Source organism: Oryzias melastigma, linkage group LG6, assembly GCF_002922805.2.
Source record: "Oryzias melastigma strain HK-1 linkage group LG6, ASM292280v2, whole genome shotgun sequence".
NCBI lineage: Eukaryota > Metazoa > Chordata > Actinopteri > Beloniformes > Adrianichthyidae > Oryzias > Oryzias melastigma.
The window spans coordinates 22,046,503-22,072,735 of NC_050517.1; the positions used below are offsets into that span (position 1 = coordinate 22,046,503).

Here is a 26,233-nt window from a genome sequence, read left to right on the forward strand (position 1 = left end):
GGAAAGGGTCCATTACCACAAAAACGTCTTGGAAGAAGTACTAGCATTTCTCATTCTTTTGATCAACACAAAAAAGGATGAATAAAAATTAGCACTGAAGGGAAGCTTTTGAGCTTAACAACAGCTCAAAATGATCACAGTGAAGTGCTTAAAGCTAGACCTTTGTCCCACCTCTGCTGACAAGGTGAACATGCAACGACTTAAAGTCACGTGTGTTTTTTTCAAATAGAGTATTAAATATTGATACTCCTGCTTGGCAAACACACACAACGCTACAGCTCTCTCCTGAGAACGCCTTTCTGCAGTCGAGCTGAAGCGGGTCATTCATCACAACTGAAATTAGCTGTGCAGAACATAGTTAAATATCACAACACATACGCCGAAGCACGTTTCGTGTTTATTCATTCATGAGATTAAAAAGAAAAAAAAAAAAGAGAGGGAGAGTGAGGAGGAAGAGAAGGGCTCATTTAATGTTCATGAACTGAACGCCACTCTTTATTTTCCAGTGAAGCATCAGAATGGGATTTTGCCTGGCATCCTTTTTCATCTTTTCTCTTTGAGCCGCCTGAACACAAGAGCATGTGAAGACACAACACTGACTTCTCCTCCAGTGTTTTCCAGCACTTATCCCGATATGGAACATGTTCATTCATATTGAAAACAGACTCTGCATATTTCATTACCTTTGCATGACTACATAGAAATGTAAAATATAGGCTATCCAATACAGGCTACTGTACTTTAACGGTTTTAATCTTTGCTTCATACATTCATACAGAAAATAACAGAAGGAAAGGTGTTGTTTAAGTCATTATACAAATTTCATACCAGAAAAAACAAGTAAAATATTAAATGTTACATATTTAAATAAAATATCTCTCGAAACAAAGCACATCAATGAGTGTAACTCCAAACTAATTGCTTTGGTGAATCATCCATATAAACTATCACAAAATAACACAATTAGTGATGATTCATAAACTGGAAATGGACATCAGTCCTGACTGAAAAACATACAAATATATTACATCTAACAGCTTTTTTCTAAACTGAACCAGAGACTTGAAAAAGGGAAACATTTCAATTTTGTCTTTAGACTGTCAACACAGTCTGTGGGCGGGTTTTCTCCAGGTATTCCTGCTTCTTCCACAGTCCAAACATATGGTTAATAGGTTAATTGGTGACTCTAAATTGTCCCTAGGTGTGAAAGTGAGGTGTGTATGGGTGTGTGATTGTGGCCCCGCAACAGATTGGTGACCTGTTCTGGGTGTACCCTACTATCACCCAATAGTAACTGGGTTACGCCTAGTTGACACCGAAGGCAAAAGCGCTAAGCGGCGTGCAAGTGGACTGCATACGGTATCCGCTTAACCTCCAATTCACACCAGACACGTATTTTTCCGTGACAGATGACAAGCGCTTCTGCTCAGCTGTGGTTATTTACAGTTTTTTTGCCATCATCAGACACCCAAAACCACACCCAGGTCCACTACATTGATCTGTAAATGTATGCGTGTCTTAATGTCTGTCTGTTTTTTGTCTATTTTCATCTCCACAGTCTATTTAGATACAAAAATACAATCACAATTGTCAATTTTGTTGTGAAAAATTGCTAATATTTTAAAAATATACCAGATTTTTTCATGTTTCTTGGCGTCACTTCCTGCCAGAATTGACGTGAATCACTCACAGCTCTCACAAAAAATTGACCAGACACCGAAGCAAACACTGCACGACGTGAGCTGGCCACAGAGGATCACAGCACTCCGCATCTGGTGTGAACAACATCATAGGTTAACAAGGGCACCGAATGGAAGCGTCCTCCATTCCGCGTCCAGTGTGAACCAGGCGTTAGGCTTCGGCAGCCCCAGATCCCATCACAGAAATTATTTTATTTAATTAACCTTTATTTTACAAGGAAATCCCTTTGAGATTAGATCTCTTTTTCGTGGGAGATTTGGGCCAAAATTAATCATTGTAAGAAAATATATACAGTTTCAACAAATAAATACAATTTAAATGAACAGTATAGTAAAAATAAAAAGGTTAATCAGGAGTAATACAGTCAGGTCAAGAGATGGATGGATGGAGGTATGGATGTTTTCTAGGACATAGTTTCTGCAGAGCAGTAGTAGAAGTTAGAAATTTGCCTCTGAGTTGTGGGCGGGACTACTGGCCGAGGAAGGGGCTGGTGGCCCACTCAGCGTTTTTTCAACGTTCCAAATACGCTATTTTCCAATTTTCATTTTTTTCATCTACTCTATCTTCTCAATAATCTAAATAAAAAAAATACTCAGAAATGCAATTTTGATCTTAATCATCTTATTGTTTGTTCCTATCATCAGAAATATACCACAAGAGAATGGTAAAAACACTAAAAATACAATATTCACTGGAATTGATCTTTAAAACACACAAATCAAGATCTAAAAGACTAGTACACAAAGCTTTACACCTCATCGTTACAGCAAAGCCCTCTGCTTCTGTATTTACTAAAGGAACACATGTAAAATGCCTAAATTAACATCAATCAGTTGGAGCTCACTTCTCCCTTTAAAACTACAAATATACTGAATAGTTTTTAACAAAATAAAGATTTATGAACAAGACTGTATTGTTTTTGTTAAAAAGAATAATGAGACAAGCTCCCAAGGCTCTTTCCTCTGTTGGTTTGACTGTCAAACTAAGCACTGTTTGATTAATTACAAATAACACAAGAGTGAATTTGGAAAACTTGTGAACATTACTCCCAGCCAACAACTAGACTAGAAGGTGACTGTGAAAATTCCAGCTCTAATTACTCCCATCAAATCTGTTGGACTTGAAAGCGCGAGCAGAGAAGAATGGAATTAAATTTCCCAAATCCAGACATGCAAATTTAAACACTTAACAGGGAGGATTCAAGGCTGCAGTGCCTATCAAATCTTTTGAAATTGACTGACTTAATAGCCCGAATACATTTGCAAATGAGAGATTTCAGTTTCAGATTGGAACACATTTGCAGAAGTCTTTTCTCTGACAACATGTTTTCAATTTCCTATTACGTGTTATCAAACGTAGATTGATAGGAATAATTTACACTTTGATCTATTTAAAGCTCAATCTTCATTACAAAATGAAAAATGTAAAAACCAAAATCCTTAATGGTCTACAAAGTGACTGAACAAGTGGAGCAGCCTCCAAGTGTTTATAAAGGCTCCCTGTGAGCATGTTTGTTGTTTGCCATAAAACATCCATGAATATTTAACACCTGATTAAGGTTATCCAACAAGAACCAAACAAAAATTACTCTAGATAATATAAATGATTTAAAACAGCCACATCTGTGTGAAATGGCACATCGGTTCCAGCCCTGCTGGCCCAGAAAGTAGACACATAGTCTGACCATCCGCTCACCTGACCACAGACGTGTTTTCACACTGCATAGAAGTCATCCTCGTATTCTCTGCTAATGCTGAACATTTTTTAAATGACTAAAAGAAAAAAACTCATAAAAAGTAGATTTAGATAACAGTACCTGGTTGTAGAGAGCACACACATGTAGGGCGGTGTTTCCAGATGCATTCTGGGCGCTCATGTCAGCTCCATAGAACAGCAGGTGCTCCAAGTGCTGCACGTGGCCATATCGACACGCCTAAAAAGACAGCAAACATTTACCCTTTCTGCTGAAGCAAAGTGAACTTACTTAAGAAAAAACAACAATGGTTTTGACAGATCAGAGATGTACCGTATATCTTCCAATAGATGCCGATTTTTTATAGACGTCAGGTCTAACAATTGTTTGTTACTTTAGATGCTGGTCTCTAACAGTAGTGAAAGAAAGAAGAGCCTTTAAGAAACAACTCCCACCCCTGTGCACAGTTGTACAGATACTAAGTGTCTAAAGTATTTGTGTTGTGTAGTGATGGTCAAGAAACGCTCTTCGATTTAGCATTTAAATTCACGCTGTGGTGAAGAACATTCTGGTGAGGAATTTGCACAACATTTTGGGGTGGATCCTAAACGTGATGGATGATGTTGGAAAAATGGCTGTAGCAACAACAAGAAAAAGATTTTTTTTTGGTGGAGGAGAAGGAAATCAAGTGACAAATTAAAAGAACTGGTCTGAATATGGATTATTGAGCAAAGCCAGTGCTAATCAGAACATAAAACAATGTTCTCATCATTTTAATGAATCCCGAAATATTCATCTGGTGTTTTTGTGAGGATTTGTGACTGAATTTAATCGCAGAATGAACCCATTAGCCACTATTCTGTCTTTGACTGGTCTCCAATGGACAGCTGGCTCCAATTGACGCCTGGCTCCAATAGAGGCCTGGCTCCAATAGATACCTAGCTCCAATAAATGCGTGGGTCCATCCAATAGAGGCCTGGCTCTAATAAAGGCCTGCCTCCAACAGATGCCTTGCTCCAACCAATAGACGCCTGGCTCCAATAGAGGCCTGCCTCCAATAGACGCCTGCCTCCAATAGACCCCTGCCTCCAATAGACGCCTGGCTCCAACCAACTGATGCCTGGCTCCAGTAGATGCCTAGCTCCAATAGACGCCTGGCTCCAAAAGACGCCTGGCTCCACTAGATGCCTGCCTCCAATAGACGCCTGGCTCCAACCAACTGACGCCTGGCTCCAGTGGACGCCTGGCTCCAATAGAAGCCTGCCTCCAATAGATGCCTAGCTTCAATAGACCCCTGCCTCCAATAGATGCCTAGCTTCAATAGACCCCTGCCTCCAATAGATGCCTGGGTCCAATAGACGCCTGGCTCCAATAGACGCCTGGCTCCAATAGATGCCTGCCTACAATAGATGCCTGGCTCCAATAGACGCCTGCCTCCAATAAACACCTAGCTCCAATAGACGCCTGGCTGCAATAGACACCTGCCTACAATAGACGCCTGGCTCCAATACACGCCCGGCCACAATAGATGCCTGCCGACAATAGATGCCTGGCTCCAATAGACGCCTGCCTACAATAGACACCTAGCTCCAATAAACGCCTGCCTCCAATAGACACCAGCCTACACTAGACGCCTGGCTCCAATAGACCCCAGCCTCCAATAGACACCTGGCTCCAATAGACACCTGGCTCCAATAGACGCCTGCCTCCAATAGACGCCTGCCTCCAATAGACACCTGCCTACAATAGACGCCTGGCTCCAATAGACCCCAGCCTCCAATAGACGCCTGGCTCCAATAGACACCTGCCTCCAATAGACGCCTGGCTCCAATAGACGCCAGGCTCCAAAAGACGCCTGGCTCCACTAGATGCCTGCCTCCAATAGACGCCTGGCTCCAACCAACTGACGCCTGGCTCCAGTGGACGCCTGGCTCCAATAGAAGCCTGCCTCCAATAGATGCCTAGCTTCAATAGACCCCTGCCTCCAATAGATGCCTAGCTTCAATAGACCCCTGCCTCCAATAGATGCCTAGCTCCAATAGACGCCTGGGTCCAATAGACACCTGGCTCCAGTAGACGCCTGGCTCCAATAGATGCCTAGCTCCAATAGACACCTGCCTACAATAGACGCCTGGCTCCAATAGACGCCTGGCTCCAATAGATGCCTGCCTACAATAGATGCCTGGCTCCAATAGACGCCTGCCTCCAATAAATACCTAGCTCCAATAGACGCCTGGCTCCAATAGACACCTGCCTACAATAGACGCCTGGCTCCAATACACGCCTGGCTCCAATAGATCCCTGCCTACAATAGATGCCTGGCTCCAATAGACGCCTGCCTCCAATAGACACCAATACCCAATATGTATTGCATACTTATCCTAAATCCCACTGATCAAAGACCACAGAAACTAAAGATCCTTTAGTCCATCTTCTTCAGATTGTCTTAGGGAAGCAGTTGTTACAGTGACCTGCCTTTCTCCTCCTTGAGATAAGTTTTGCCGTTAAAGGTTTGGTGGCATTGTCTTGAAGTTGAATCATAGCAACTGGACTTAAAATCTCCTTTTTGGAATTGTTGCTGCTCATCCAAGTCGTTTCATCAATTTCATGTTTCAAGGAAGAATGTTGGATCCAAGTTGGTTGGATGCAAACCTGTAAAGTTACTCCAGGAGAAGCTTTATTTCCTGTTTTTCCATTTCTGATAACTTGTAGCAAAATAAACGTTTACACTTTCTGCATCTTCTTACTTTCTTCTTGCCCCCTATACTTTGCAGCTTTGTCCTTTGTCGTTGACAAAAAAGTAAACAGCTCTCTCCAGCAATTGTTCTCTCACTCCAGCGTTTTGTCTCAGTAAGAGTGCGTGACAGCAGTGAGACAGCTCATAAATGGTTCTGGGATTGTTGTTGGTTATCGGCTCTTCTGCAGCGCAGCCTGTTTCAGACAATACATACACAAGGAATGCTAACTATGAAAAAGACACAGGAAAGCAGGAAGGCCAGGAGAAGGAGCGTGATAGCTCAAAATGGATTACTTTATAATTTCTATTGCCACTACAGGATTTGAAAAAGCGACAACAAACTCCAACAAAGCACCATCACTCCTTCAATTTAAACTTTTGCTTGTTCTAGTAAATTAAATAAGATGTTATAAGAACTACCCATTTTTTCTTTTATCCTGCAACTTTGTCATGGTGTTCCCTCAGATTTACACACTTCAAGTATTACACAAACAGCTGACAGTTGCATAATAGTTTTTGGAAAAAACGTGCAGTCGACAGCAGTACATTTTACAATGTTGGGTGCAGCAATAAAGGCAGTTGTCACAGTGAGGACATGGGCTGTTTTTTCACTGAAGTAGGGGGAATGACACAAAATCTTTTAAAGACTTGTTTGTACACTATCCATTCCTTGTCTGGGTTCCTTTTATGAAGAGCTTTGACACTTAATTGTCTTTGAAAAAGAAGAGATCAGCAGAAGCTGACACATTTGCTAAGGTATTGATGAAATGTCTGTCAACATACCGCAGGTTTAAACATAGAAAGGGGGATTTTTTTTTTTTAATTTCGTACAACATTACGTAGTTGTTTGCAACAGTTTTCACCACACTCTCTTCTGCAGACGTGCATCTCTTTAACCCTTTTAAATCAGCGCTTTGTCTCCAGTGTTTCATTGTTTTGACTATACTATAACTCTTCAATCCTTAACGTACGTCTATCAGATTCTGAACTACAGAGAAGCCTCCTTTAAAGCAGTGGTCCCCAACTCACGGGACATGGACCGGTACTGGGCCTTGACAGAAAAAAAATAAATACATGCATTAACTTAGACTATTTCCATTTAGTTTATTTTCTGATCCTGAAGGAAGTTTTATTTTGAAAAATTGTCGAATTCTGCCCATAACATCCATCTTGGTCACATGACCTACAGCAGCTACCTGTATGGCTACTTGGATTGCTAAATTAGTAGCCAAAAGCTAACAAAAACCAAAGAATAAAACGTATCGGAAATTTCTTCGGAAAGAAAAGAGTCATTGAGGAGAACATCTTCGACTTAACAAAGCTGCTGTTCACAGACAAAACCAAGAGTTTTCTCTGACATACATTTTAGACAGTTGTTCTCATGTGGCTGAAACCGCTCTGTCTGATATGTGGCGAGAGACTCAACTGTTTTACACATGCAGATAATAAATAAGGTGGATTCACTTTCATATTATATTCAGAAAATACCAGTTTTTCTACGGTTGTGTCGTTTTATTGCTTTATTTATTCATCACACCTTGAAAGATGGATGTAGCTGAAGCTAGCGTCCATTTGTTAGCCTCCACTTTGACGTTAAAAGGGAAATCTTCATCACTTCATTTTACAGAGAATGAAGATTCAATCAAATAAAGTTGATTTGTGCAAAGTTGTAAAAGGGACACTTGAGAATTTTCCTATAGCAAGGCTGAATTAGGTAGGCATTTGTTCAGAAACTTTAGCACAGAAAATGTAAAAAAATAAAAAAAACTAATTAATGAGGATTTATGTAAAGAAAAAATATGATCAATTTTTTTGCTCTGAAACATAATCAGTTGGATTGAGGATTAAAATGACATTCTAAGGGGAAAAAATCATGTCATGTGTCCTTTATGGATTGTTTTCTAAATCAGAAACAACTTCTACAAGTCAACAACTTTGTTTCCTTGAATCTTCATCATCTGTATAAAATATCTACAGATATTTATATACTTTTTTTAAGCAAAATTTCTTGTAGTAGCGTTTAATGTTGAAACAGATTTTCAGAAACCGCTCAGTCTGTCAGATATTTTATGGACTTAGGTATTCCAAAATGACAGTGGTGTTGTGTCAGCCTGCAATAAATATAGGTATCTAAACAATAACTTAAAATTACATAACTTTAACATTTGATCCCATTTTTACTTTAAATTAGTCTGAGTTAACCTGACACACATACTTAAAATTGACATCTGTTAATTTTAGGACTAAGACTCAAGGTGTAGCTCTGTTAACATGTCAATAAATAAAAATTTCAAATGCATTGCATTGAGAGCAGTTTTATTATCTCGTTGATATTTAACGTTTCTTCTTTTCTGCTTCCCTGCCTGCAAAAGTCCAGTCATGGAACAACAGCTCACACTTCTGTGGTTTTGTCACGACCCAAATATAAGTAAAACAGCTTTGTGACACCAACATAGACTTCGAAAAGGGCACGGCAGTGTTTACAGATAACGGCGTGCCTTGAAGTTTAATGTAAAAATGCCCAAAAGACGATGGGTTTGCTCTGAGATGGAAACAGAACGATATTTCTGTTACAAGCTCAGATAAGGACCACAAGTTGAACCGCCGCGTAAAAGGCTCGGTAAGACTCCCAGTGACAGCACAAGCATTTACTTATTCATGAACTCTGAAACTCCCATTCTCTAGATCTCTCCTAAGCCAAGACACACGTGTTTACGGGACAGAAAAAGAATTTGAAGTGACTTCGGTGTTTCTGCCTTATTTACTCCATGTCACCTAAAAGTGTGTGGGAAATGTTTGTTTAAATATCACATCCGCAGCATGTTAGCTGTCACTACATGACAGGGACATTGTTGATTCTCTATCTGAATAAAAACAACTGTTTTGGAGAAGGAAGATTGTTTGAAATGTTTGTTCCCCCTTATCTCTGAATTTGTTTTTACTGCTGTTTAATCTCTGCCAAAAGACTGCACTTTAAAACTGACTTTCTGAAAAAGAGGAAAAAATCTAACAAAGTAAATGGAAGCAGTTGATGTTTTTCAAGAAACAGCAGTACGCACTATTACTAGATATTCCTGTTTGACATTTTAAGATTTAAAGTGCTTCTTTCATGATTTGCTTTCTATTATTATAGTTATCTACAGTGGCCTTGAAGTGCAAATTACATCAATAAATCACTTAATACATTTTAGAACATTTTAGAAATTAAAACAAAAATTCAGAAACCAAAACTTCATTAAAAGAAAAAAAAAACTAAATCACAATTCCAAAAAAACTAAAGAAAGTTAAAAGGAAATGTTTCGGTAAACAAAATTAAATTCAAGATATGGTTTAAAAAAATTGAAAAGGTAGGTATTAATGAACATTTCTAATTGGATGATGAATTTTGCTTGCTTCTTCAGCAGGAAGTTATTTGTCATGGCAATATCTTCCTAAAGGCAACATTTCTTTAAGCTTCTGGCTCCAGCAGCTGCAGAAGTTTGGGAATGGCTCAATCATCTCTTTACCATAGTTCAGGCAAAACATCCTTCTGCTTTCCTCTTTTCAAAACTCAAATGTCATCATTCAATCGTAATAGCTGCATTTCTGTTACATACTCTATATGGTCAAAACATCGAAAGTCTAAAAATGTAAAAAAAAAACCCACAATTTTGTAATTATAGTTTCTATTAAATCCTAAATAAACACAAGCCAACCTGTGCGATAAGTAATTCAAAACCATGATGACAGATCAGGAAAGTTTGTTTTAAGTTGATCTGTTAAAGAACAACAAGGGAGTATTTGACATTTTTAGCATTTTTTAGCTATTGTGAGCTTTAATATGTTTTTTAAGTGATTTTTTTTATTGGATTTGCACTTCAGGGCCACCGTACTTATCTGCCTTTCTAACAATGTATTTAGGATTCCTCTACTCTTAGAAATCAAGCCTTTAAACTTTTAAACATAAAGAAAATTCAAAAAATTCTTTCTGTTTTCACAGACACAACAGTAATTTGATAACTTGAAAGAGTTACTCTATCTCTTCAATGACAGAGCGGGTCAGAACCATGAAAAACTTCAGAAAGACAAGTAGTTCAGCAAAGTTGACCTCCTCATTATCTGCGCCACTTTCTCTGAAACAAAAAATAAATTGTCTTCCCGGATCACATCAGCTCACCTGGAAGAATAACGAGGAGTAAAAAGGATTGTATCAACTGGCTCAAAAGCAACTTTCTCTAAAATGTAAATCCAAAACTTTCTGAGGAGAGACACACAAGAGCTTTTGGTTCTAACCAGCATGGTTTCATAAGACCTCGTTATAAGGAAAATCCATCATTTTTAAGGGCAAAAGGTGTATTTTTATTGAACTTAGCTCTTTGTTGTCATTAATCGGAGTTTATTACAACATTAACCCTTTAGCTGCAGCATTTTATTGTCATAGCTGTGCTTAAAGAAATGATCACAGATACATTTTTAAAGATTAAAACACTGTCACGGTGATCTATACTCAAAATGACTCAGCCAAAATGATTTAGACCATGTTGTGTTCACTCTGTGTTTTGCTTCCGGTGTTCAGCACAGTGGTTGTGAGTCCTTCACCACTTCATTAACACAGGGACGTGATCTGGGCATGAAATGGAACAATTGGTTATGTGTGCAGCATCACATCCTACTCAAGAGTTTTGTCCTCAAGCACTTAAAGCATCGAGCTACCATAGCAGCAGACACTGATGACCTGACCACTCATATCTTAAAGTGTTACTCTGCTGTATGCAGACATATTGTGCTTAAGTTACATATAACACCATTACTTTTGTGGTTCTGAAGGGTCTTTTTAAAATATTTTAGATATATTTTTTTAAGTAAAAGATGCAGATAAAACAAATAATATGTTGGGTGTGCATGTGTCCTTACATTACCTGATGTATCTCCTGCCAGCCGTTCTCGTCCACACAGCCGACTTGTGCATGATCGTGTAGTAACAGTTCACAGCAGTAAGGGTCTCCTCCGACCATAGAGCAGTGGTACAGAGGAGTCAGGCCCCTGCTGTCTTTATAATCAGGTGATGCACCCAAATCCAGGAGAGTCTACGGGACAAATATGCAGCATCAGTGTCTTCAGTTATTGAACTTTCACCCTTCAGTTTCTGAAGGTTAAATAAAAAAATAAAAAAAACTAATTAGTAATGGAGGTAAGCTAAACACATACGCATTTACATGGTCCTGTGACATTAAATGTAGCGATAATAGCAACGACAGAATCGAATGGAAATCAATTCAAGTTCCAACAGGTCTGACTCATCAGCAAAAGAAAGAACTGGATGATTCATGCAAACCCTTCACCATAAAACAGGTACTTTGGCCCATTCAATCAGGACACATTGAGCCTCACATTTTGAAAATTTGGTCAAGCACCCTCTGCACTCTAAGCCTAAGCACCTCCTGTAAGAGTTCAGCTGACAGCATGATTAATTTCTGTTTCCAACAGGAAAGTCCAAAAGAAGCTGATTTAGCAGAAAGAAAATATAACTGCTAATCTGATAAAGTTTAGTTTGGAAATGGTGTAAAAAGCCAAAAAGACAAAAGGCAAAGAAAATGATTTTTACTTTAACTTAGCAGACAATATGAAGCCATTTTTCCCTCCAACTCAATTTTATTGAACAGTATAGTTATAGTTCACTTCTGCATTCTGGCCTCCAGCTTTGTAGAGTGTAGCTTTATAGAAATAAAAGGATCCATCCTTAAGGAATGAAATGCTGCACAGTTGCACCTTTCTGCAATAATCCTGCTTCTTTTTTCACAGTTGTTTCTTCTGTCAAGAGTCATGACCTCAACTCTTTGAAATCTTGCTGCCTTGCTTTAGGTTATGGAAATGCCCCACGGTATTACAGTCTCTATCGGTTAAACATTGATTCAATTTATATAAATGTTTGTGGAGTAATAGAAGTCTCAGCTTGGGTGTTTGTTTGAGCATTATACGCACTATAAGAGCTGTGTGGTTCTTGCTGCGCACGGCCTTGTGCAGGGCTGTGATACCATCCTTTGTTCTGAAGTCCAGATGTGCCCCTCCATTTTTTAGCACTTTGATGAGGTCTGCACATCCCTCCAGCTGGGCCGTTAGTGTTAGCGGACACTCTGCAAAATCCAAGGATGAGTTAGAAAATACAATTCACCTCCCATGACTTTGCTGTCCACCGATATCACTACATATATGGTTTAAAAACGCTTGATATTTGATTGTATAATTGCAGATCAACTAAAACATTAGACTGTCTCTGAAACCTGCTCAGACACCGATGACTGCCTAAGTGGCTGCTTCCTGCCCATGTTACTAAGACAACAGTCACATATCCCTGATCTAAATGCAAGTTTTTCAGCAAATTTGGCAGGTGGCTGTATTTGTAATTGGGAGGCAGTAGTTGCATTTGCACATGCCGTTCAGTGGCCACGGAGGTTTTAAGAAAAAGACAGAATTTTACAGAGAACAGTTGATTTTTCTCTCAAAGTTGACATCGGTCAGACACATTTGGAGGTGGTGCGGTGGCAGTCCAGTGACAGGCCGGGATGATGCAAAATCAGGCAATAGCTGGGCAGTTACAGGTTGGTGGAGGCCGGATCACCGCCCGGCACTGACTAGACGACGTATAAATGTCTCCAACTTTCCATATCAAGTGCCACCGGCCACACAGTAGTATAGAGGTACATACAAAAACAAGCCATTCTGCAGGCCAGGCGGACGCCTGACTGTCCCCGTCTACATCAGGGATAGGGATCTCCAGGCCTCGAGGGTGTCTGCATGTCTTGATATCCATGACCGATTACCTGGTTCAGGTGTGTCCCGCCAATCAGAACATGCCAGAGCAGGGAATGTTAGAAAACATGCAGGATTGCGGCCTTAGAGAGCTAGAGTTGCCTATCCCTGGTCTACATTCATGACCACACCAACAATTTTTTTTTATTTTAAATTGGCATAGAATCTTGAAGATTGTACCTATGCCTCCCTATCACGTGGTGGCATTTGTACTTGTGACTGTTGCTCAAGTACAAATGTACACATTTTTGTTGCTGCTGTTAACAGGTCACCAAGCAGAAAAACTTCTACTATAGTCAAAAAATATGCAAAAATATCAAAAGATAGCAGCTCCAGTTAGAACTATGCTGAACACTGATTATACAAATGCCAGTCATTTTTTTGACAAAAACAAAAAAAAAAATTCACACTAAACAAGAGACCCAACAGCTAGAGACAGGCTGGTATTTCCTCACCTCCTGTGTCTGGATCATGGAAGTTTGGATCCAGGCCTTTATCCAGGAACCTTGAGACCTTTTCAATGTTCCTCTGCTGCACATATTCCATAAACTTTTTCAGGTTGGCCTAATGGAAGAAGACAAGGAAAGAAAAAGGGAAAAAGGGAGGATGAGTGAAGAGACACATGTGAACGGATGATGTCAGACTCGTGTGGATGGAGACGTTTAATAATGCAGCTCAGAGATGAAAGCTACAGTCAGAGCTCTCTCCTTCTGTGTTTAAAAGTTTTATTTCTGGCAGGAAAATCAAATGGACCAGGAAATACGTAGACTATTACAGCACAGACCACAGCAGATGGGGAAAAGGCGGGAATGTGACAAAATAAATTGGGGGTTGTTTGCCTTGGACATTGAAACAAAATACTTGCGCCAGTTTCACATTTTGCTTTTGGATGTATTTTGCCACAATTTTTCACAGTGTGTGAAAACAACACATTCCAGGGTCTATCATAAATTATTAAACGCTGTTTCATAACACAAGCACAAACTGAGCCTGCAAATCTACTATATTTATTTAGCCATTCTTTTTTAACATAAAAAATCAGTGAGATCAAGTAAATCAGGTATAAGTCCATAATTAAAATATTGTTTCTTTTAATTTCCAGACCTCTAAAATTACCAGACCTCTTAAATAATTCTAAATTAAGCCATTTACATATTCAACAGAAAAATATTTTTAAAAATTACTGCATTTTTGAAAAAATAAACACTTAAAAGTGTCAACAAAAACATATAAATGGCAACATTGCAGCCTAATGTGTCCTAATGATGCAAAAATCCAAAGAAGACTCCCATAGAACTTTCATTACTTTTTCAGTTTCTCAAGGACTCTCAACCTCAAGCATTACATAAGACTTTCATGTGCAGAATCTGAAAAGGCTCCTCACACACAAGCACAGCTTCTGATTTGCATAAGTTAAAAGCATGTCATGTGACAAATTTACAGTCACCCCCCCTCCCCGTCAGCACCTAAAATCATGTGCATGCACCTGCAACACTGGAAACACAAGAAAGCAGCTCACCATGTGTGGCATCATGAACTGGCTCGTTCCTGTTCAGAAAAAGTCAAACCGTCCAACATCTTCTGTTTTTTTTACATCACACACACTCCTCTTACGCTCCCAACAAAGTCATCTGAAGCTTTTCCGTCCGAGCTCACGTCCTCTTCAAGCACACTCAGGAGAGATGCTGGGAGGACCTGCAGAGTGCAGCGCTCACCATCTCCGAATCAAACTGAATGAGTGAAATTCACTCTCCCTTTTTGCAGCTGGGCTTTCAGGCAGTTGTTATGGTGATGGGATGCAAAGACAGCCTTGTAAGCCAATGAACACAAGAGTGGGACGAGCATTGTGGATGTGATTGTGAGCGTCTGAGTTAAAAGGAGAGCGTTTGTGTGTACAGTATAATACCTCGAAAAAGATTCCAAAGAAATAACCAGCATGAGCTTTCAGCGATCAGCTGCACGTTATTGGTGTTTTATTGACTTTTAGGCAAAAATCTTACAGAAAACCTTTGAAAACATCAAAGTTTTGGGGGGAATAAACTTCCTGTTTTTGTGTTTCCTGATCTGTAAAACAGAAATAGAAAAATTCTAACAGCAATTAACTGTAACTTGGAGACATTCCGGCAAAAAAAGATGTTTACTTAACAATCAAAGAGAATGAGGATCTTTGATCAGCTGAATTTAAAAGGGAAAACTGCTCTGAACTGGTAAAGACAGGATACGACCAATAAAACAGGTACGACCAACAATGTAAATGATCAAAAGTCATACATTAAAAAGGTCATGCTGAAGTCAGCAAGTGTGTAGACTTGTGATCATAGACCGTTTATACTAATAGGAACTGGACATAAGAAGTGTTGGGGTCCCCCATATGAAATGCCTTCGTGTATTCCAGCCAGGGCCTTCAACGTCACTTCCTGATACGTCTACCACCATATTGAAACCGATTGCCAATCCGTCGACAGCGATTAGTCCGAGTCACTCTGAGTCATGTTTCTAGAGGAACTACTGTCACCAGTTATAAGTGAGCTTGTTCTGATACCCCTTCCACTGAAAGTGGATCAGGAGGAATCTGTCAACTAAATATTTGGGGTGGAGCCAGTGGTCGCCACATGCTGTTACTGAGGCATCTGATTGGTCAGTTTATGACTTGAATAACTGGGGATAAAGAAAAAATATCTTTAAAAAATTAGGATTAGAAAGAACTTGCAAAGAAGAATCCATCAGAGCAAGAATGGTTATTAGAAAAAAAATCTGAAATATCCAATAAAGACTACCAAAAATAAATAAATATGAAAGGTCAGCCATTTCAGAAACTAATATGTACTACCCTATGTGGAAAAAAAAGAAAACATGTAATATAGTAAAAACATCAAGTAATTTAAGCAATAAAAAAGCATAAATAGGGAATGAAACTACAATAAATAACCTAAAATCAGAAAATGTAACTTTGGCTCTGGTGGCTGAGTGTAGGACTGGCCCATGGGAAATCAGGGTTTGTTTCCCAGGGGGCAGAATTAGCTTATTCCAGCGTGGATCCTTCATGTTACTGCCTATGTAGTCACAAGGTCTAGGTCTCCCTGTGCCGGTCCCCAGCCCGGATAAAATACAGGCTTGTGTCAGGAAGAACATCCACCATAAAAACTCTCTGCCAAAACAACGAGCAGATCAATGAAAGATGATTTGCTGTGGCGACCAAATTTCAACATATTTAAGGCAAAATATTCTTACACATTTAGTGCTCCCTACGAATCGTTTAGAACTACGATCAAAGAAAAAACAGATTTCAAGGATTTTTTTTTGGAACTTATAAAATCCAAGGTTATATCTCTATTAATTATTAAACCCACATCCTTTGTACTGAATATATTGAGCTATATCATGAGATTGACATTCCCTAAGTTTAGCATAATTACAGTTCAACAAGATCAGTGAACCTAGAAGGAAAAACGTGACAGATTGAGAGCAAGTCAATCCTGGAAGCAGGATCTTGGTTTTAAAAAGCAATTGGACAGAAAAATGATTGATGAAAGGATTACATTTAAAATATGGGGAAAATATCTCCAAAATCTGACACCATTTAAAGGAAAGACACCAAAAAAATGAATTTGAGAGGATGTTTGAGTGTGATTTTTCAGAAATTACTAGACTCACTTCGATGCATAATCATTAGCAGCTGGACTTTAACCGCTAAGCCGCACTATCGATGCCCAGTAAACAGTGCATTAATGTAACTGCCTTGCTGTTAATTTTCAATGTGAAAATCAATCATACAATAATGGAGTCAGTCAGGGTTCCATTTGGACCTCGCACTAGTTTATAAAACTCGAGCAAAACTGTTTTCAAACTTAAATATTACTGCATTAAAAGGGCATATGATGGTATTGGAAACCACACAGAGCCTCATGAATCCAAATCGACGGATGCAGGGAAGTGGATGTGACGTTCAGCCACAGTCATCTAATGCCCTCCTGTCTGATGAATACTTCTTATGCAGAAATGATGAGCACAACTTGTTCGAAAAACATTAAAAACATGAAATAAATCAGTGTCTGAATGCAAAACATTTTATCTTTATATCCATGTATTATAAACGCAAAAATTGAATTAGAACTTCAAACTTTATTGAACATAAATATCTTTCAATTAAGACAGAAAAAAGAAGACATGTATGCATGCTATGATAATTAAATTGAATTTAAAGCTGTCAGTCTAACAACAACATGCCAGGTGGACAATCTTTGATACAAGTTGCCCGTTGTTCCAAAACAGCAGACAGAAAGTGCGGTTCAGGATCATTCAGAGCGCCTCACCTCTATTTCACCTTGAGCTGAGTGCTTCTTTCTCAGAAAATGTGTTTCTTGGACTACGGCTACAAAAGGAAAATTCACTGAATTACTTCTACACAAAAAGGGATTTGTACAGATTCTGTTTATATTGTCGTCTACAGGGTGTGTCATAATCATGGTATTTAAGGATGCCCCTAAAAGCTGCAATTTTCTGTTTGCTAAACTTTTACCCTCATTAAAAAAAAAGAGATAAAATGTTTATCCTTCACCGAGGACGATGTAGAGGTTATGTGCTAAAGTGAGGAGAACAAAAGAAGACAAATAAAAATGAAAAATTGAAAGTAAAACCCAAAAACCAGCCTAATTTCACCGGAGAGCAAACAATATATTTCCCAGAATCGAAATCATCCAAATGGTTGAAATGTGCTGTTGCCCGCTCTCTTGATGATCGAAGATGGCTTTCTGCTTGTTTACTTTCATTGTTAGTGGTTTCTTACAGTAATCTGACAAGCATGAACTTCAAAGTATTCTGAAAACGTTGTTTAATAAGTGCAAGACAAAACACACTTGGAAAATATAGATTTTTTTATGTAAAAACTGAAAAAAAACATCATTTTGTACACATACTTAAGTTGAAAAATATTTTCCTTTACTCATCTAGCTTTTACTAAAGTATGAACTTAATATTATAATGCTTAATGTCACAAAATATAGCAGGAAAGACTGAAAATTTAAACAAATAAAAAAAACGTATCTTCGATCATGCTAAAAAACACTTTTTGATACTCATGAGTAATAATATTATTCATAAACACCTGGTTGTTGACATAAAAAAACTAATACATTAATAAACATTTGTACTGAAATGCTAACATTGTCCTTCCAATCTAAAAGGATAACTAACACCAGCTACATCATTACAAAGACTGAATTTAGAATTGATTAATAACAAATTAATTTCTACTAAAATATCATTACATTTAATGTAATTTAAATGAGGATAGTGCATATTAATCCTTGTGTTAGCATGGATTAAGAGCATAAATACTGTGTGCCAGAAGTAGCAGAAGGAAGGTAAGAAAACAACAAAAAACACATTGTCAATATTGCAAACAAACAATGAGAAACCTATCCAACCAAAGAGTAGAAGTGACCACAAGACTTGAACATTTACGTAAAAAAAACAACGCTAAAAACAAAAAAATGTTGGAATCAATGCACCTGAAGGCTAGTTTTAAACATTAGTACATGCATGCCTGGATTCCTTTTACCCACAGCTTAAAAACATTTGATTTATTATTAATAAATAAATTATTTTTTAACATTTTTTATGGCAAGAACGTTTTTCTGCGACAGAGTATTGGGGCAACAAAAAAATAAATACATTTAGTGTTAAAATAAAGAGAAAAAGTTAGATTAAAGTTGTAAAAAAGTCAAAATTATATACAAATAATCGTATAAAATTGTAAGTAAGATTCCATATTTTACGATAATAAAGTTACAATTTCATAAGTTATAAAATGACAATTTACGAGATTAAAGTCATACATTTATGAGTCAAAATTGTGTTAACTAAGAAAAACAAAACAACAAACAGAACTGTTATCATGTTTCAGTATGAACGACGTACAGTACATCGTTAGTGTTTACGTCCGTATTAATTGCACAAATGATGAAAGAGAAAGTCTTTCAGTGAATTAACATTTTTTATTTTAAGTGTAAGGACATTAAAAAGAGGCATATTCTTGACCTATGGGAGTGGATTTCAGGCAGACGAGCTACTTACACCATCGGTTGTCTCATTTATGGATTTAGTTGGCACATAATGTCAATGGAGGCAACCAACTAACCTATGCAAAAGCATGTTTTTTACTTGTAATATTACCACTTTTTTTATATAATTTTGTAGGTTTATTCTCGTAACATTATTACTTTTTTCTCATAATTTTACAACTTTATTCTCAAAAATGTATTATTTTGTTTATGTTTTATTGTGTCTTTAACCTTCCACTGTAATTTTCAATTCATTTTTACCTCAAGAAATGTCTATGTTTTTATTTTAATGAGTTACAACCCCTTTGAGTTTAAACACAGTACTTGTTCCTTACCAATAAAATAGATGATAGCATAAACTTGTCAATTCAAATTTGAATAATTGAGTATTTTAGGAGTGATAGTTTGTATTTTGACCGTCTTTGATTAATTCTAATAAACACAGCCCAGGCGCAGAGGGAGAAAAGAAATAACAGCATTCCAGTAAATAAAAAGCTTAAACCTTTTTCCAGTTTTCAATTCCAACAGGTTTTAATTCAAGCAGCCTCACTTTAAATAAAAATATTTGCAAAATTATTTTAGATGAAACTGTGTATAAATTTGCTTCCTTAATGGTGTTATTATAAGCACATTATTCAGCTGCAGGCAGCTTGACCTGCTTCATCCCTTATAGCAATTACTGACTTATTTTTCTTCCAAAAACACAGTGACAGCCATTATGTTTACAAGTCTGTATCTCCCCAAGAGTTGTGCATTTGCTTGGTGGACATTAACTTTTTCAGTTATTTTATTTTTGTGGAATTTTTCATCACCTACATTTATTCTGGGCGGCTGAAAATGGAGACCCTCCCCTAAATCTGTTATTCTGGGAAACATTTCACACAAACAAATGCAGTATTGAGCAAATATTAGTAGATTTGCACTAATAATAGATGCATGTGTGTTAGACATTATCACTCCCCCTCTGTTTGCAGGCTTCGAAGCCCCCCAGCCTCTCACAGCTGACCTACAGTATCGTTTGCCTTGGATGAACAGTAATTGCAATGCTCGCCAACAAGCTGTCTATTCGGGAGGATCACATGCTGCACTAATGTGAGCTGGCCCATAAAATACACACATGCTTTAAACCATCACAGCTGTTTAGGCGATCTACACAGACGCAGTGCAGTGGGTCATTTATGGGGGCGCTCTGTCAGCTTTCAGGATAATGGAAGCACAATCTGAACATGGAAGCAGAAAAAAGTTTCAAGAGCAGCAACACTACAAGAAAATTACAGGTTTTTTGTTTACACTTTTCAGTGACATTTTTATCGCACACATTTAAACAGTCAAGAAGTGGAGGACAAATTAAAATAAGACTCAAGAATAATGTTAAAAAAGGAATTTAATTTGTTAGTAATTTCCTTTTTATTCCTTAAAAATATAATTGAAAATGTCTATAAATCATACGAAGCAACACAAATAACTTTCAGAAATCTAAAAATTTAGCAGTATTTCATTTGCTTTTCTTGATCTAAATTCTCACTGAGAATCATCTACTGTCAGCAACACATGCTATTTAATTGTTTTTTTTTTGGTATCTAGTGCAAAAATCAGATGTCCCATTTTACCCTGGAAGGCTAGTCATCTTCTTACAAGTGAAGGTCTGAATGACCAACTTCCATCTTACCTTAAATATCCTAAGGCTCCATACTTTCCCAAAAGAGCACTTTTCTCTGAGACTGCAGGATTACTCATTGTTCCTACAGCCTCCAAAAGCAGAATGGAACACAGACTTGTGAGCAGATTTGTGCTTTGGTTTGGAGAGTCAGACAAGCTGCGTTTCCATTGACTATCAAATCGCGCAAACTGGATTTGAAATGATAAATGTGAATTTAGAAAAAACTTTTATCAAAAAAACAAAGCTTTTGCCCTCAAAGGAGGTGGTTTTTGACAAATTCACAAAACTGCAATGGAATCACTTTATCATTTTTTATTAAATGAGTCACCTGACCAATCGTTGGATCCACAGCCCCTCTGTAAAATCACCAACTACGATTTCCAAAAATGATTTCATCTGTAGCCGCTTCCACGTAACTTACCACACCACGGCCTAAATAAGACGCCGACATCTCCTTTGATAGATGATGAAGAGCACTAGTGACGAGACAAAAATTTGAATGTATCCGCTGTAAATTAAGATATTGTTCACATCCTTCGCCATGTTTCTGAATGACTTATCACATGAGTTAGTTCTGGTTTATTTGCATAATTAAGACTTAACGGAAACAGTGTCATTGCGTAATTATGTTTTTTCAACATTTCTAGAGTTTTGATAAAAATTTTGCATATACAGTATGTGTGATGTCACACACAGCCTTAAGAGGCCCCAAAATGCCCAACAAGATGTACTCATTTTGTCAATCAGCAAGATTAAAAACTATCATCCATCCATTTTCTTGGCCCACTATAACCCTTTTCGGGTTCCTATTTTATGCTGATTAAGAAAAAGTGTCAAATGTTTTAGGCTGCTTTTCTGTAACTTTAAGCAGTTGCAGAGATAAATAAAACAAACTTAGCAGGAGTTCACACACAGTACACACAGTGCTTTCAGGCTCCACTGAGTTTTTGACCAATCACACAACAGCTTTGGCTGGAAAGTTTTTCAAACGTTCTGCCCAGTTGATTGTGAGACCTCCAAAGTCATTATATTTCTCGGAGCCTTGGGGGAAATGCTTTTTTTTCCTGTTGTTGAGGAGTGCAAACCGACCTTAGAGCTACACTTAAACTTTACCTTTTTAATGAAATTTATAGTTCAGGCTGGCCCGGATGACCCAGAGCCTGTGGTCGTCCCATACACACCTCTGTTCCAACCGTCCAGATCACCTCTGCTCTCTTTACTCAGCAGGCTGTAATTTTTGGAGTCACTAAATAGCTTCTCTTTGTCTTTCTTGAAGCAGAGGTATTTTTCCTGTTTGTTCTTTCCAACCTCAGCTGGTGGAGGCAGATGGCCTCTTGTCCTGAGACTGGATAAGAAGAATGTTTTTCGTTTTAAGTGATTGTGTTCCTCTCCACGGCATGCACACTACAGATATTGTGTTGGAAAAAAAAATCTGGCTCTTTAACGAGGCGACTTTTAAAAAGCAATTTGCTCTAAATTGAAATGGATTGGATTATAACAGTTGTAGATGAAACGATGTGATTTATTCAACTTATTTACTTTCTCCACATGACGCCTTAAGAAGGCATTTGCTGTAAAATGCTGTAATTCTAATAAATTTAACTTGGATATAAATTTAAACCCTATTAGGTTGCTTAGCTACATTTTTAAAAAGTATTTAATCCTTTTACTTGTTTCAAGAACCTTTTACTACAGTGTCAAGGTGCTGCAGTATTTGCTAACCTTTGACTGTCGCCTCATAATAAGCTGTAACATCAGCATGCACACTTTAAAAAAAGCAGCTACGGTCTATTCACTTCTGAAAACAGTCAGTTACCTAAAAGATGGAAGGCAAAACCTGCAGACCTTGACCTCTGTCAAACAGTTCCTTTTACTGACGCCGTCCCGCTGTAGTTATGCATAAAACTCATGCACACAAGCAGTGTGAAAAATTACTGCTAAATCTACAGTTTAAATCAATATCTCTAATAATTAACCAATCTGCACATCAGAAAGATAAAAATACTACGTCATTATTTAGCAACTCATATTTACATTTATTCATTTTTTCTTTTCTAGTGATCCTTTTTGTTAGCCAAGTTGTGTTTTAAATATTTTAATCAATACATTTTTTTCTTTTAATAAACCATCCAGGACTCTTCCTCCAGACTCAGAGGTCATAGCATTTTTAAATGAAATACATTTAGACTCGGGACCAATGAGCCACAGTCCAGTTCTTCTTTCTCCTTAGCTGACGTTGTCTCTGGTTCAGAAGGAAACATGCGTGGATTTGTCTGTGTGGCTCTTGATGCACTGACTCCACACCTTGTGATGCTCCGCTCAATCCTGAAATTGATTTCACTTTAACAACCTTACGTTTGCCATCTTCATGAAGTGTGTCGATGAGTGTCTTCTGGACATCTGTCAAGGCGGCATTCCTCTCCTTTTCACAGTCTAGCTCACCAAGACGATGAGAGCATTTAAAGGCTCAATAAATCTTGATGGATAGTTTAAGTTAATTAGCTGTTAAGGATGTAGCATCACAGGTTTCCAATGTTGCATTTTTTTCACTAATATTCAAATTTTCAAAAAAAAATGTTAACAGACTGGCAACTTTACCCCATCTTTTACCAAACACAGCTGGGATAGGCTCCAGCAGCCCTGTGACTCTGAAAGGATTTTAGATGGATGGATAAAAAATTGACTAAATTGTGAAAATTTTACTTTTTCACAATGTTTCAAGCCTTTGAACTGCAAGTACCTGCATTTATTATCAATACAAATTGTTCACTCTCCGGTGTAATAACGAGAAGAGAGAGAAAAGCTGTTAATTCCGTCAGCAACAACTCGAGATAAAATGTTGAATGTTCTCTAAGTGATTTATCAACATCAAGGTTAACACTAAAGAGAAGAAACAGTAAAAGGGGCTGGGAAATGGAAACATTTATCTGACTTACAGCAACTTTCTTTTGAAGCTTTTTTCTTCAAAAAGAGAATATTAAACTGAATAAAATAAAGAATTAAATACAATCTCTGAGGGTTTGGGCTCTTTTTCCTCCAAGATTTAGGGTCTTCACAATGACAACATTGCATTACAAATTTAAATTAAAAACAGACTGTATCATTTAAAATTTACACTTGCAAGTTACTTCATAAAAGTGCATTTTAATATAAAAGAGTACATTGTCTGTCAGTTTTTTTAGGATATAATTTAGTGGTTAGAGTCCTGTTCCTCATGGTGCAGTTGAAATATGGGTATTTTTTGTGTGTGTGGAGGTCGGCGTAATAGTGCATGTTTGCATGCGGAGGACCGCCGATCTGTAGGGAGTGTACCCTGCAGTCACGATGAAACGATGAAAATACAATCAGACACGCCCCCATGACCCTAAAGAGGACCAAGCAGGTATGGAAAATGGATGAATGAATGCTGATTATTGAGGTCACAGTGGGCGGTGAAGTCACATCAGGGTACATTCTATTCAAAGGTCATTGTGGTGTTTGTCCCACTTATTCATTTTCAACTAGCAGTCAATAACCTGCCTCTGTGCTGTGTGGGAGTTCCTGCCAGGCATAATATGGTACCAGATCATATAAATATTCAGCAACAATAGCAGAATACCAAACAGACCGAATAAATGCTCTTGACTGTTAGAAAAGAGAAGCTAACTGATTAGAACTAAAGGAGCTTTACATTTAGAAGCCATAAGAGTAAACCTAATGGCTGCAGTAAGAAACAGAGCTGTACTTTCTTGATATTTGTTGGATAATTGCCTTTTTCTGAATACAGTATATTTTTGTATTTATATTTAGTGACTAAAAGCAAAAGGAAAGACTGGTGGGAACAGCCATGATGGTGGCTCTGAAACAGGAGAAGAGGTGAAGATGTTGAGGTCCTCTTTGAAAGAGAAGACGATGAATTGAATCAGGAACAAATAAAAGTTAGAAAGGTCATAGATATTTTCAAGATGGATGAAGAGAAGTCAGATTTAGAGGATTTGGATACATTCACAGGTAATTATCTTGGTAAAAACAAAATGTTGAGGTTGAAGCAACCAGGAAAGAAGCCCAAAGGAAGATGATTCATGGCTGAGATGTGAAATAGAGGATTTCTATGATGACCCCAAAAGGGGAACTTGAAACTAAGATTTGAAAAAAGGTAATTAAAAAAAAGAATCTTTGTTTCAATTCATATAACTTCCATTTATTTTACTGTGATAAGCAATATAGGCCCAGCAACAACACTTTGTTTTAACTAATACCATTGGGATATCATTAATGCACTTATTTCTCTTAGTATACTGTAATTTTTGGCATTGTTTCCAATCCAAATCATTCATTTGGATTGGCAGCAGTGCACATATTTTATTCAATTTTCTTTTGTTCTTTTTAAAGCAAAAAAACATGCAGGAAACCAGTGTCATTTACATGAAAAACTTAAGGACTTACCTAAATAAAATATGTTTAAAATATATAAAGTGTAAAATGACAGCCAGTGCCAAAAAAATATTTTCTTTATCAGTCGTCGACAACTACTGATTAAAACAAATTTAAACTACAAAAGAGCTTGTCTCGTTTTTTCCTCACATAAAAATAAATGTCTTCATAATTTAGCTCAACAAATGCACATTAAAAAGCACTAACTCCAGAGAGGGATGTTGTTGTCATGGCAACATCAACAATATTATTTTCTATGAAAGCTACTTCATCAAAACACAGTTTGGTCTTTTATTAAGTTTTAGAAAGAACATTTTTTATGCAATATAATTTCTGGCACAATCATGCATTTCTTATAATACAGTCTTCATTCACTATATCAGAGTTCACCTTTGGTAGTCTCGCTGTTTTGCTGGTTTTTCTTGTAGTGCAATTTTGCATCCATTAAAAAAAAAACAGTAGATTGTGTTCTGCGTTTTGATTGGCTGTTACACTGTTCTATTGTTATACACCTGTATGGACAGTGTTCAGTTTGCCAAACGTGCATATATCTTTAATTACAAGCAGATTTCTGTTTTCATGAGTCTAAAGGGTTACCAAACAGGGCACACTCCATTCTCAGCCCATATTTAAAAAAATGCCACAAAAAAGAGGGCGGGGCTAGTGGAGCTGGACTGAGCGGCAGAGGTGTGGCTTGGATCTATGATTGACAGTAAGGTTAGCTTTATGTAGCTGTAACATCAGAAGGCACAGTTCTTGAACTATTTACAGCTTAGTTTTAAGAGATAATAAAAATGTAAGTATACCACTACATTTTCTAAGCTTTATTTCAAGCTATGCTTTGTGAAAACTCGATGAAAAAATGATTTTTGTGGTTGATGCCTGCATGTCTTACATTGGAACATCTGCGTTCTACTGACACGACTCACTGCATAGTAATGTGTGCGCACGTCTATAGAAGCGAATTGGCAAGGGTCAATCCAGATATTATGGCTCAAGATGCCGCTTTTGGGATGCCCGACAGCGGGCAGCAGGGGGTTTGCAGGACCAAAGGGGACCAGAGTCTGAGATTGGTAAAATGCTGCTAGCATCATATCAAATAAATGCTAACGTATTAAACAAACAATCCCGAGTGAAATGTTCATTGCAAATTCATCACCAGGATGGCGTTCGATGGA

At 37.7% G+C, this 26,233-nt stretch overlaps 1 protein-coding gene across 11 annotated transcripts in view; it reads right to left on the bottom strand.

Moving 5' to 3' along the window:
• The window catches only part of shank3a (SH3 and multiple ankyrin repeat domains 3a), a 162,893-nt gene that overhangs the window by 82,376 nt on the left and 54,284 nt on the right, over positions 1–26,233 (bottom strand). For 10 of the 11 annotated variants that reach the window (XR_004948077.1, XM_036212448.1, XM_024281650.2 and 7 more), the window contains exons 4-7: positions 13,376–13,484; positions 12,093–12,244; positions 11,030–11,197; positions 3,518–3,634 (exon numbers count right to left, since the gene is read on the bottom strand). Coding sequence is in view for 10 of the 11 variants with exons in the window: in XM_036212448.1 (XP_036068341.1) it covers positions 3,518–3,634; positions 11,030–11,197; positions 12,093–12,244; positions 13,376–13,484 (546 nt within the window). In the remaining variant the exon portion in view is untranslated. Of the gene's footprint in view, positions 1–3,517; positions 3,635–11,029; positions 11,198–12,092; positions 12,245–13,375; positions 13,485–14,439; positions 14,841–26,233 lie in introns of those variants that run through there. The other variant, XM_036212453.1, reaches the window with a different exon arrangement.